Source organism: Caloenas nicobarica, chromosome Z (assembly GCF_036013445.1).
Source record: "Caloenas nicobarica isolate bCalNic1 chromosome Z, bCalNic1.hap1, whole genome shotgun sequence".
Classification (NCBI taxonomy): domain Eukaryota; kingdom Metazoa; phylum Chordata; class Aves; order Columbiformes; family Columbidae; genus Caloenas; species Caloenas nicobarica.
Window position 1 is genome coordinate 65,535,115 of NC_088284.1, and position 14,276 is coordinate 65,549,390.

At 37.1% G+C, this 14,276-nt stretch overlaps 1 protein-coding gene across 2 annotated transcripts in view; it reads right to left on the reverse strand.

The window, feature by feature from the left end:
• The window catches only part of BNC2 (basonuclin zinc finger protein 2), a 323,429-nt gene that overhangs the window by 103,148 nt on the left and 206,005 nt on the right, over positions 1-14,276 (reverse strand). For both annotated transcript variants that reach the window (XM_065656238.1, XM_065656239.1), the window contains exon 3: positions 7,621-7,723. In XM_065656238.1, the coding sequence (XP_065512310.1) occupies positions 7,621-7,723 (103 nt within the window). The remainder of the gene's footprint in view (positions 1-7,620; positions 7,724-14,276) is intronic.

The following is a 14,276-nucleotide window of genomic DNA, read 5'->3' on the forward strand; positions in this document are numbered from 1 at the left end:
TCCAACAGGCACTGCCCACCTGTTAACATCATTCTGTTTGGACAGAGTTCTGTGTTGTAGAGGCATTTCACAAAGGCAAGCCAAGACCATGGCAGTATTTCAGTCTAGGGTGTAACTCTGCTTCAAGCCTATGAAATATCCTCCCACAACTGCTAAACTACCTCACTTTTCCCAGGAAAACCTGCTGTCCTAAACTTGCTGACAGCTGAAGATGTTCAGACTCTGGGAAGGCTGGTTCATACGGCTCATTCTACCATTCACAAACATCACTTTTTCTCACCCCAATTCATGTGCTGTGACCATTTCACAAAGATCTTGTTAAATATATTTCAGAAAAATTCACAGTAATAAATTAGATTATAGTTAGAGAAGTCTTTGAGATTCATGTTATACATTTCTTGTATTATCTTTTGTATTTCTAAAATCCAGATGGAAATGGGATAATAAAGTAACTCTATTGTCTGTTAAATTAATCGGGGGCAAGTTTCCTTATAATGCTACGTCTGAAATTAAAATTCTTGCTAGTAGGTAAAAAAAAAAGTACGTTTTTTTCCATTGAATTTCACATTTGCAAAACAGAAAGCTGAGGTAAAGTCACCCATGGTATTATCATTACTTTATAACATCTGAAACCAGCATGAATTTTTTATTTTTGCAGTCAAATCCCATTTTAACCTTATGAAGCTATATGGAATGGAGTGGTAGGGTTTGTTTCATTTAGAGCTCTTTCAATTTGTGTTCTGCTTAACCTAGTGAACTCCAGTTAATTAAGTTGTTCCTATAAACAATTAAGCTTCTTGTAGGATCGTTAAGAAGATATAAAAATTTATGATGTAATAAAGTGTAATAAAATGATAAAGTGGTTAGCACATCACAGCAATTCATGTGAAGCAGCATAGGTGTTAAAAAAGACAAGCAAGCAGGTACTGTCACCTAAAGATCCTGAAGAATTGTGGATGCACGTTGCCGAAGTCTACCACTGCTGCCTCACAAATCCACTGGTGATTTGCACACTCAGGTCCCTCAGAATTTATCCTGCATCATCTGGTGCAGTGAGCACCACTCTTTTGCTCCTATCTGATGCAATGCTGTGTAATGAGCTTCCTGTCACCACACTTAAGGGGCCAAGATCAAAGGTTTCACTTACTGCCTTTCCAAAAAGCAGCTCTACTATGTCTGCAAAGAGGAATTCCAGGTGCTAATTAAAAATACATTGTTTTTTATTGTCTTTGCTCCATCTTGCACATAGCAACTCTATTTTTTTCCTTACTCGATTCTCTCCTTAAGGAGAGAGGGTAAGACATCATTGTCCAAGACATCTCCTAGCATTTTATCTTACAGTATGAGGTGTACTAAATGGGATGAAGCCTTCTCTGTAAAACGTAAATTCAATAATGACAGGCACCAAGTAACAATATTTTGCACTTTTAAATACCTTTAGTCTAAACCTCTCCAGGCATTTTATAGCCAACCATGGGAGAACATAGCTATTAAAATGGCCTTATATATATTTCAGAGTTGCCAATGGGTATCTGATGGTATTAATGCCAGTTCTGCAAGAGCACGAAGTGTGATTAGTAAACTAGAAGCTTTTTAGACACCAGAACACTAACAATCAGAAAGAGGTTCAATTTGAGATGTGAATATAGCCTAAACCAGGAGAAATGGGTGCTATGCTTCAGAATGGGTCATGGTCTGTTTAGGGCTTACCAGGGCTTGGGGAAGTCCTTAGCTGACTGCTTAATGTTGGGTCAGAGATAATCTCACCTAACCACATCCAAGGGACATTGGCATATTCAAACCCAGGCCTGTGAGATGATAAAGTTGGGGAGAGGGAGAAAGGTCAGACCTCTTCCTGATTGCATTAAGATGTCCTGGGGGTGGCAGGGAAGAAGAGGAAAAATATTTTAACCTGAATGGACCCCCAGGGAAATCCAAGGACATGTGAGTATGGACATAGGTAAGTTAGGGCCTGTGGTTTACCTCTAGGGAAAACCTTATTCAACACCTGAGGATGTCAAATTTGCATGAGGGCTAAACCTTTGACCATATGGTTATGTAAGTATGAAGTGAATACAAGGATGGAAAAGGAAGGCTTTTTATTTGATCTTGGGGTAAGTAAGCGTTATTTCCCTTCTGTCACTTGTGTCTTATAAACCTTTGAAAAAATATTATCTGTCTTGGACGCTCTAATATTGGATCGCCTTTGCTTTTACCTCCACTTGACTTGCATTAAGGGTGATCTCGGAGTAACCCAAAGTAAACACTACATCACACCATTCCTACCAATGTGGCAGGCTGCAAAACCAGATATGGGGTCAGAGTACCCACAAGATAACAGAGTGCATCATCTCTGTGCTGCATTGGCCGCTTTGGGAATTGCTGCTGAAGGGAAGCAAAAAGGGATGGCATAGGCAGAAGGGGGCACTTTTAAAAGTGTTTACCAGTAATGAATCTTACTATAATCAGGTAAGGTTCCTGGAAGCAACCGAGTAATGAAAAATATGCCTCAGTCTTCAGGGTCAAAAGGAAGTTATAACAGACGGATTAAAATGATTTTGTCAGTAAATGACAGGAAAAGCCAGACTACGTCTAAAATAGTTTTACTTTACAAGTTATGAAGAGCTAACCTTTGTTATCAATGAATTGTAGATAACTACGTTGCCAAAATCTCCATGCAACTAAAAAAATGACAAAATTATCATGTTCTCAAGTAATTTTAAAGCATTTTCAATAATTAAACAAATTGAATAGAAGGAAACAAATATGTTTACTACTCTAAAGTTGTGATTTTTTTTAATATCCTATGGAACAATACAAAAATAATCCAATTATTTTACAAGTAAACTACAATATAAGGATTATATTTCTCCATTCCTTTTTTAGTATTTATTCTCTACTATCTCAATTTTTAAGTAAAGAAAAACATGGCAGTTCTGCCAGCTTTTAGAGATACTCTAAGATCTGTGATGTGGTTTTATTTCATCAGAGATGATGTTTGCCTTTGCAAACCTGGATTACTTTCACTTAACAGCTTTGGACTGAGACAAATATAGGAACCCTACTGATTTTTAATTCAACATAGGACTCCTCTTCCTTCCCGCCTCATTCCCATGCAGCTCACATTTAAATTTTAAACTAAGTCCTTTCAACAACTTCAGGGTAAGGGAGATATGCAATTTCTAAAATTTCCACAGCATTCTTATTTCTTTCTTCATTTACATCTGTCCTTCCTTTCTTTTGTTCTCACTTCATGTTTCTTTTACCTGACAATTTCATGAACTACAATGTAGAAATTCAGAAAACTCAACCATTCTGAATGAAGAAGTCAGAGTCATGTCATACATCTGAATTTGTGACAGAATGTTCTCCATTTTCTAGTGGAGGTTGATGTTTTCATTGTAAGTCTCATTTACAGCAAGCTAGTACATGCATTATATAAATACCAGCAGCAGAAAGTTTTCTTCACGGCAAGTCTCTGAGCATGAGTATTCATGGGATGGCAGCTTTTAAACTGAAAAACAGTGATGGATTTGCCCTGTGTGCCAAAATCTACTAGTTAATGTCATTTTCATTAAAACCTGAAGGAACTTATTCTTACAGTTACTTGGGAAAAGGCCTGGCCAAGTCTTGGACTGGAGATGGGACCATATGCAGCCTCTTCATACCTCAGAGAGGTACTAAAGCCTACTTGAATAAGTAGCCTGGCCCCAAGCTGTGCCGACTGGCATGATGCAGATGAAAAGTCATCAAAGATCACTAGAGGGTTAAGGATCAGTTTTCTCTGAGAGAAAAGAAAAAGAAGGAAGAGACCAAAAGTGTTCACAAGATACTTCATTTCATAGAGTAGATTGAACAGTGTGAAATTCAGCCAGTGAAGAATGCAGAGTATACCAAAAACATCTGGAAAAACATGCTGCTGCTGTCTGAGTTTTACCAGTAACCAGTCTGAGGACAAGACAGCAAACTAGTATTTCTAATTTTCTGACTTTCTTTGAAACAAGATGACAATGATTTGAGACAAACTTATTATTATACTGTGGGGTTTTTTTTAAATCACTGCAAAGTCTGAGATACTGAAACTAAAATATATAGAATGAATGTCATAAATAATAGCTTTAATGCACTATGACATACATCACCTTGTACTCCTTTCTAGAGCAAAACAGCTATGAGAGATGGTAAACTGTATTTCCCATTGATACTGCATTGGGTCTTTTGATTACTTCTGCTAGCAGTATGGTAGCTGTTATTCTGACATCAATGACAAGATAAAATACAGAGTTAATGAAATCAACGTATTTTTGCTGCAGCGTTTCTTAATTTCTTTCCTCATGGGCTAAGATACTTCTGCTAGGGAAAGTGGGTGACAAATAAAGTTCGAGTAAGTTATTTTTGTGCTAAAACTAGTAAAATGTCATGACTAGCTTCATATTATAGTATCTTACTTTAAAAACAACAAAAACATCAGGAGAATAAATCAAATCAAGCACTCAAGAAAGTCTTAATTTTTTGTAGTCATCTACTCCTACATTATTTAAAAACCGCAAAACAGCAATTGTCTGTTTTAAAATAAATTTTAAAAATTTACTATGAAGTTTTTAATAGATTTTATTTTTCACCATATGGACTATACAGAATATGTTAACCATGAAAAAAAAAAGGAAAAACATTGAACTATTTTCTGTTTGACTGCTTGAGGCCTAGCAAATGGATTATCCAATTTAAACCATTTATTTTTTGTTTTAGAAAATAAATTGCCACCCATGTCGAAAATATGAAAGCCAGGCTTCAGCTGAAAAAAGTTAAAACAGTCTAGTTATCCAAATTCCTTAAAATATCCAGAGATTCACACCATCAACAACCTGTTCTCCATTACACACATTACTAGAGAATGCTGTTTTGCTCTACGCAGCTTTTGGCTTCAGCCTTAAAAACACTGATGGTAGGATCACCACTGCAGCACAGGGGTGCAGGGTCAAAACTTGATAAGCTGAACTTTCGCCAACAGAAACATTTATCTTGCCACAAAAGAACTTCTCTGATGAATCTGTTCTTATATTGACATTCCTACTTTTGGTAACTCCAGACAGAAGAAATTGAACTTGTATGAAACCTTTCCTTTCAAGATGTGCACAGCAAATTTTAGGTGACTGAGGAAAAATGTCAGAGAGATAATGGAAGCCAGAAAAAAGAAAACAGGCCAGCAGTTGTTAAATGCAATAATACTGTGGTGGCTGTATGCCCGTTCCTCCTCACTCCAATAATTCCAACATTTTAAATGGAAGTTATTAACATGAATTAACTCCACACAGATTAGTCAAGTACATCATGAGAGGACTGCAGTTCTAAGCTATTTTTGATCTATTCGGTTAATTATGATTTTAGATTACCGGAACTGAATAAACATAGTACTTCCTGTTGTAAACACGTATTCTTTGATAATTACATTCAGTAAAGCACTATACCACGTGTCAAGGAGCTGAGTTGAAATTAATTTTAAAAATTAGGTGGAAACCCTTTAATTAAAGCAGTGGGAAATTAGCATTCAAGAAACAACTTCTGAAAGTGCCATGCTAACTTTTTAAAGAAAATGACTCCTTAACAGCAACCTGACTCCATTATTTTGAAATCTAAGTGCTATAGTGCAATGAATTGATCAGTCTCCTGAATGCTGCCCTTAAAATCCTGGAAAACAGCTAAGATCAAGAATTGATGCAGATGCATCATAATCTTCAGGAAGTAATTTATAAGCCTGTTCTTTGATTATGTATATGAAACATATATCTGATTTGTCTGGCTCTGCCATAAAATGTAAATACTCCAGAAAAATGTACACAAAGTGTACTAAAAAAAAAATAAATTGGAGCATTCTTCACTTGGTGCACTAGTAAAACAAACACTTTCTAATAATATATAGCTGTATTAAGTTTTCTATTTGGAATGTTAAGCACCCAGGTATGGGGGCAGGTGGCATATTCCTAACCATCACATTCACCTTTCAACTTTCTGGATTTCTGAAACAGAGACATTTCTATTATACACTCTGTAGTAATCTCAGGATAACTGTCATACAGTCTGATTTTGAATTCAACCACTTCACAGAGAAGAATTTATCAGGAAAATCTGATCGCACTCTTCTAAGATGTACTGGTTAAAAAGAAATTGTGGGATGCCCATATGCCGGAATCTAAGTGCTAGAGTTCTAATTTCTATTACTCAACAGAAGGACACCCTGGAAAACAGCTAGACAAGTCTTCCCTATCTGTCGATCAGCAAAGCCTCACATGCTGATTCTACACAAAGCCTGAAGCATTCCTGAGCTATAAAAATTTTGCGAAGTTTAGTGATACTTCCAAAAAAAGTGAGTCTCATTATAATATGACCGAACATAAATTTCTGGGAATTAAGAGGAGCAAAAATAAGGTGTGTCCCTGGAGAATCTAGTATATAATGAATCTGCAATCAGCTACCAGATTGGTGCTGTTAGGGTATTTCTAGGCAGGCTCTATATGTTACTATGCAGTGACACAGGACTGCATGGTACCTGCATTCCTGCTTTGCTTTCCATATATATGAATGTTTTAAAAACTTCTCATGTCTGTGCTGTTGAATTGGTTGAGCATTCACACTTGCCAAACGTCAGCATACTCAGGCACAAATACAGACAGATATGAACTAAATTAACAGGGATCAAGTGCATCCTAGGAGATGCTTCCACCCCAGGTACCATCAAAATAAAACAAAATGGATAAAATATAACCCACTGAATATCTGGGAGAAGTGGGAAATGAAGCCTGTGCTTGCTTAAGTGCCAATAGCCTAGACCATGAGAAGAAAACTTCAGCACTAATTTCTTCTGCAAACACAGTCATTTTTCTCCTTTTTTCCTTTTTTGTTTTTTCCTTTTTTCAGTAAGCCATATTATGTATTTGCCTTCTAATTGTATATACAGCTCGCTCTGTCATGCATAGCTTAATCAAGACTGGCAAGAAAAAAAAAAAAAACCACAACACCAAATGCACAAAATAGTAAAGGATAAATAAAATGCAAGGTCTGTAAGTGTGTTTTGATGCCTTTACATAGGATCTGGGCATTCTAATCCCTCCATTCTCTTTTTAGCTTCTTAAATATGGGCAGAGAGGTTCAACTCACAGATCACATATGCACACTTTTGTTGAGCCATTTGGATACATGCATTTCATTCTGATATTCAGGCTCTGAAAGTTTGGCATTGGAATGTTTGAATTTCCATTAGGCTGAGTGACTTAGTGGCTGATGCTTCTTTGCAATGCAAACTTTACTGTGCAACCATACTGTAAACTTTTTGCCTTTGTGCTAAGCCCCACTAGAACTACATTATTTTCTGGTGGTTAGAATACTCTTTTGAGCTGTACACCGTTGAACTCCAATGGCACTTAATGCCAGAATAACAGACTCTCATCTCTTTATCCTAGAAATTGCTATAAAAAAAGCACATGCATGCAAACACATGCACAAAGCCAGAGCGCACACACATGCATGTACAGACAAATAAATATCTCTGCTCCAGCTCTGTGTAAAGATACTGGGAAAGATGGACAGAGTAGAGAAGAAAAACCCGGAACAGACTTTTCTTACCGTGTGCCACCCAGCCATGTTTACACTGATCACAGGTTCTCAGGTTAATCTTCCCTGGCTGAAAACATTCACATGTGCAATTTACCAGTGTACAGCGGATGGCCTGGAAAAAGAAACAGAAAACACGTATTAATGCTTTTCTTCCTTCTTGTACAAATTTGTTGTAAGGGCTAGAAGGGTATTAACTGTGCAAGAAAACCCAGCCTTCTAACATTCAAAGCATTGCTCATTCTTTAAGTAGAGATTAATTTTCTGTCAAAAACATACATCAGTAACCCTGAGCAATGACAACCAAAATGCTTATTCAATAATAACATAGTCTGTTGTCCCATGGAGATAAATGCATTCTTAAAGCCTTTAAAAGAATTGCTCTATTTCCTTTAGGAAGAAGTGGTAGCATAAGGATTCTGTTGGTGTTCCGCAAATTTCGTGGGTTTGTATGCACTGCCTGAAGGAAAATGTTACTAGTGATGTCTTACCATAGCAGCACATCAGCTTGATTAAAACCAAGAGTAAAATGAGGAAATAAAAGCATACCAAAAGGAAAACTACAGATCTCTTTCCTCTTCCGCCATGGTATCCAAAGGTTATTCTCAAGTTTCCCTTTTGGGGTTCACATAAGATAAACCTCTGCTACAGAAAGAAGTCACAGATTTTATGTGTTCCCAAAAGAGGATAAAATGATCAAGATATAAGAATAAGACTGGTTCATAAAACACCCTGTGACTTTTCTTTTCATCTATCACTTTCTCCAATATCTAGACCATAGACTTTTACCTCTTAGCACTCCCTATTTGTCAAATATATATTTCTCTGTTTTGCAAAAGATGAAACTATTTTGTAGCAGCAATGCTAAAACTGTGGTCCCATGCTTAAATAATGCACCTTATTAATATCTCCCTTTTGAAAATATTTCAAAAAATACACAGGTTTACTTTGACAGGTGTTAGCTAAATACACAGAAAAGTGACCATAAATTGAATGAGACTCTTCTTAATGTGTAACAGAGATATGTTTTTAAATAGCATAGAATATGACCCGTGCACTTCAAACTGCTACTAATAAATTTATGGCATGCATTTAGATGTAATTTGCATGGAGATTTCTGAGACAGAGAGGCTTATTCTGATCATTCACAGATTAACAATCTACTGTAACTACCAGAGCTGCCAGGAAAAGATCTCTCTATAGATTTAGATGCAATCAATGATTACTTGGGGGCTAAGGTGGGGGAAGGGTGCTTGGTCCCTATTGCGACTGAGATACTGAAGCATTATTAAGGCTCTTGGCTTTTCCAACAATTAACACCCACAAATACACAGTTTTTCCACACCAAAAAAAGAATTACCTTAACTATACTGACTTAAACAAAATTACATTCAACTTTAGCTTGCCCTATCTAAACTCCTTGGTTGCTGACAATGGAAAAGTTTCAGGGTTATTTTAAATGGTTTATCTCTTTACTTGTTTATCTGCATCAGACAGCAATTTAAAGCCATTTATAGTTCACGGGTCCACTTAAAATCCGTATTTCTCTGACAAATTTCTGGTACTGGAGTCCTGTCTCCCTCCTGTCCTACCTGCTCTTTCACTATCTTTTACCCTCAAAAACCTAGTGGGGAAAAAATATTCTGCTTTATTATGCCTGACACTTCAGGGCCTCAGTCGCAATGTCACCTGTCCAATTACTCATTCGCTAGGTTATAAAACACTTGTGTATGTATGCATGATTAAAAGAATTAGCAATATGAAATATAAGGGTACCAAAAAGTGCTGATTGTGCAATAATAATATATGTGTTTGTGGGTTGTGAGAAAAAAATTCTCCTGAAAGGTCTTGCTTCATGTTCAATAGTTTATTGACTCAGTAATATATCAGGTCTCCACCGGTCAGTAATGGTGTTCTTTCTCTAATATGTTCATTAATTAATGAACTCAGTAATTAATTGTACTGCAAGAAGAAGGGCTTACAAAATGGTACTTTTATTTTACCACGAAAGGCTTTCTCATGTTCACAACCTTTTTTAAATCTTTGCACCAATGTGACACACATTTCTTGTATTTGGTATTATTTTGTCTTCTTCGTGTGCCACTTACAATACACATAAGAGGAGTAATACAGTATATGTACATATACTAGATGAAACTGTGTCATTTGGTAGAGTTGCTTTATTAAGGCTCATCAGCATTTCATTACAAACCTATCTATTTTTGGCCTAGAGTTTAACAGGTTGCCTGTAAAAATTGGATTCAGCTTGAACCTGAAATACAGTGTTTCAGCCAAAGAGTAAGTTTTATTACACACATTCCAAAATGATCCATTTAGCCAGTATAAATTATCAGATAGGGGAAAAAAAGCTTAGAGGTCTCATGTTTCTTTTCCTCTTCCCTGAGTTAAAGAGAGTCTTGCTGATATAAAGGGTTGAAGGAATTAACTAATTAATAAGATTTCTAACATTTATACATAACCCCCCAAAAGTCATGTTAACTTTTCAGAAGCATGAAAATGTCAGCTTGTTCCTCAAATAACTAAATCTGAAAAGTCTTCAGAAAGAGCTATGCATTTTTATAAAGTAATATGGATTGGCATGAGAAACTCCAAACATAAATAGCATGGCCAAAACATGGCCTGGCCTTACTTGGCCACTTTTTCTGCAAAGAGTGTGTAGATGCCAGGTTGTAATCTAGTTTCAGTAGTTTTCTATTCCATCACTGTGAATCCCATCCATACTTCTCACTGATGAGGATAACCTCTCAAGCTGCAAGATGCTCATTTGGGACTGGAAAAATTCATATTCTAGTTCACATTCTGACATGATCTTGGGCAAAACTACTTTGTTAGCCTGATGCCTACATTTCCTAAACAATAACCAGACACAACGATAGCAAAGTGTTGTTGTCAAGGTAAACGCAACATAAATTGTGATGCACTCTATAGTGATGGAGGCTGTTGAAAATCTCAAGTCGAATTTGGTCTTTATTTCAAAGATTCATTTTTCATTTTGCTCAGTTAGTCCAGAATCATTGTAACTAGCTCAGATCACTACAATATCCAACATGAAATGAGCACAACTTGGTGCAGAGAAGATTCAAGATGCCAGGAATAGCATGTGTTCCTGCATACACAGATGGAACACTAGCATTCATTAACACAAAAGAAAGCATTGTCTTTAAAGACCTTCACAACACGACCAACATATGTACTTAGCCTTGCAAGGATATACATCTGAATTATTAACAGTGTCTTTCTACTAGTTTTCAATAGCATTTAACTCAGGAATACAAGTCACTGACAGTTTGTGCGATAGGATCAGGAATGACCCAGAACAGCAGTGGGAGATGAACGTGGGGTGTAGATTCACCCAAGAATCCAAAGCTTTAATGCAGCTGCTCCATTCCCCAGCAGCAGGATTTAAAGACAGAGAGAGGATAAAAGTACAGTAGCTGGTGTGCTTGTAGGCAGCAGTGTGGATTGGCGTAACTGTGGTTGGACATCTGTTACTGCTTAATTTTAAAGGAGTGGGGTGGGGAGTAGGGATAATAAAAAGATCCCGAGTGAGTTTGCAGCAGCTAAATATTGTAGCCATTGTTCAAACCTGTTAAAAAGTAGGTATAAAAATCCAAGGGTGTAGCAACGCTAAACTTTTGCCAGAAAATGCTTCTGAAAGGGTACTGCTAGGCATTTCAGAAGTCATGCACTGTAACTCTGCCTTCGCAACATGTTGCTAACAAGTTTATGCAATGGGACTCTGTGTACTACGTTATTTTGTAGGAAAGAAGGAGAAATTTTTCCTGACTAAGGTTTTCCTCAAAAACTTCTCCAAGAAAGAAAGAAAGAAAACAGAAGGACAAGAAACCAATGACCTTGCATACAGAGAGGAACAGTAGAATCAGCAGATACAGACTCCCCCTGTATCAGCCGATAGGCAGCTCCGTATTTAGATGACACCCTGCAGATGAAGGCCCTTAAGTAAGCAACAAAACAGGGCTTTCTACAGCTTCTTGAAAAGTGCCATTATGTTCTACCACACCAACGGTCTGCAGATAACAGGAGTTCTCAGGCATTTTTAAGCATGCCTTCCACTGAGTTCCTAACATAAACTCCTTGCATTTCTACCAAAGCTACACTGGCTCTTGAGGACTTGTGGAGGAAATGGACTAGATTTCAGTAGAATCATTTTAAATAGTTTACACAATGGATTCCTTAAATCCTAAAGCAATGCTATCAAGGTTTAAAAACAGAATACACAAATACAAGAATAAATCAATGGTTTTATAATTGACACCAAAACATGCAGAAATACCTGCTGCTCTCTTTGAGATCTTCTTCCTGTAGTGTATAATGCAGAAGGGGAACTTTGTCTAGTATTAAAGCATGTGTTCTAGTGCACCTATGTGTAAGTTTGCAAGGCTAACATTAAAAGATGTTAGACCTGACTTCTGTGGTTTTCCTCCAGACCAAGGATACTCATTTAACATAGTTTGGGTGATTTAATTATACCTAACAAGTAAATATTATTCGCATATTAATAGGAACAGCCTATAGCAGTAATGGAAAATCAATCTGTCTGGCTGTTTTGCAGAGCTTCCAAGAGATAGGAAGCAATAACCTGTCATGAAGGAGATCACAGTATGGGAGAATGAGGACAACATGTGAAGAAGAGATATGATCCTCCCCTTGACTTCTTGCAAGTGAACACAAAAGATGGAAGCAGTTTAAATGGTGCAACATTTTGAAGAGACAGATCAGGCCTGCAACTTCCTTTTTCCTGAATTTTAATAGTGAATCTAACAAAAACTGTTAATGTAATATGTTACGAGACGACAAGAGTCCTGTGACGTTACATAATATCTTACTGAAATCTCAGCTACATCCTTCTACACAGTGGGCAGTGTTCACAGAGCCTTGCTCTTAATGTCTATGCCTCATCTTTCTCATGTACAAAAAGGTATTTAAGAAATGTCTCCTACTAAGCCATCTGTGATATAAGGGATCACTAGGCACCTGAATAACAATTTCCTGGTATTTTATTGAAAGTAAATAATGCTGCCATTGACAGAATAATTTAAAGCCAGACAGTAGTTGGTATTGAGACATGATAGCACATCGAAATAATCAAAGTTAACGAACATGAGTTTGATGGGAAACAGAGGTCCACTCATCTGTTACTGTATGTTGACTGATGACAAAAAAAAAAAAGAGGAGGTGAAGCAGCAGACAACAGGTAAGTCCTGCAAGTGTTCCAGCATTTTTTTTAATGGAAAGTCTTCTCTGCCTTTAAGATTTTTGTACTGTTTCTTGATTATAGAGTCAAGAAACAGGATTGTACAATACTACAGTTTTAGTTTGGTTTTTTGTTTTGTTTTGTCTTTAATTTATTTTTCAGAGCACATATTATACACTCCATAAACAGTTCTTAGAAAAACTGACACTTCCCTTCTTTACTAGTGCAGGAATCCCAATAAGTTTTTCCTCTCTTGTCAATTAACTGTATTTCTTTAAAAGACCACAGCATAAGTATTGCTGTGTAAATGGCAAAAACATCCCAAAGAAATTATACTATTTTTAACAGCTGACAAATCAGGAATACAATAGAGTTTGTTTTAAATTAACACCAAAAGGAGGATCATTTACATACTGACATTTAACAAATGCAGAATGTGACCTGCCTATAGTAGGTATTACAAGGAATTGTCATGGTTTAATGCCAGCCAGTAACTAGGCACCATGCAGCCACTCACTCACTACCCCCTGGTGGGATGCAGGAGACAGTCAGAAGAGTTAAAGAAGGCTCATGGGTTGAGATAAAAACCGTTTAATAGGCAAAGCTTTTGCAGTGCACACAAACAAAGCAAAACAAGGAATTCCTTCACTACTTCCTATCAGCAGGTAGGTGTTCAGCCGTCTCCAGGAAAGCCGGGCTCCATCACGTGCCACAGCTACTTGGCAAGACAAGTGCCACCACTCTGAACGTCCTCCCTTCGTTCTTTTTGCCCCAGCTTTTATTGCTGAGCGTGACATCATAATGCCATATGGTCTGGATGTCCCTTTGGTTAGTTGGGGTCAGCTGTCCTGGCTGTGTCCCCTCCCGACCTCTTGTGCACCCCCAGCCAACTTGCTGAGGGGAGGGGCGACAAACAGAGAAAGCCTTGACACCATGCAAACACTGCTCAGCAATAGCTGAAACATTTGTGTGTCATCAACACCGTTTTCAGCACAAATCCAGAACATCACACCATACCAGACACTATGAAGAAAATTAACTCTATCCCAGCCAAAATCAGCACAGGATTTTTTTTTTTATATATATATATACTTTATAGACAGCCATACTGCCTAAGTGAGAAGGCCAGCAAAGCTTCGATGTGGGCAATAAAAAATCTGCAGTGTTTCAAATTTGAGCTAGACTTTAGGACAATCTTTTTTATTTGAGACCACAGCTTGTGTCCTTATTTAATTACTTGCACATTTGACAAGACTTAAAAATACAGATAAAGATGTTGTGGGCCACCAAATAGATTCATAATTCATTGTTGGCAGATAATTGCATCTACAATGTTATGAGGCAATCACTAGAAGTCAGAGCTTGGGTACATTTCACTAATCTTTTCAGCCTGTGAGCATTAAAAAAAAAAAAAAATTGTTTTTCAAGAACA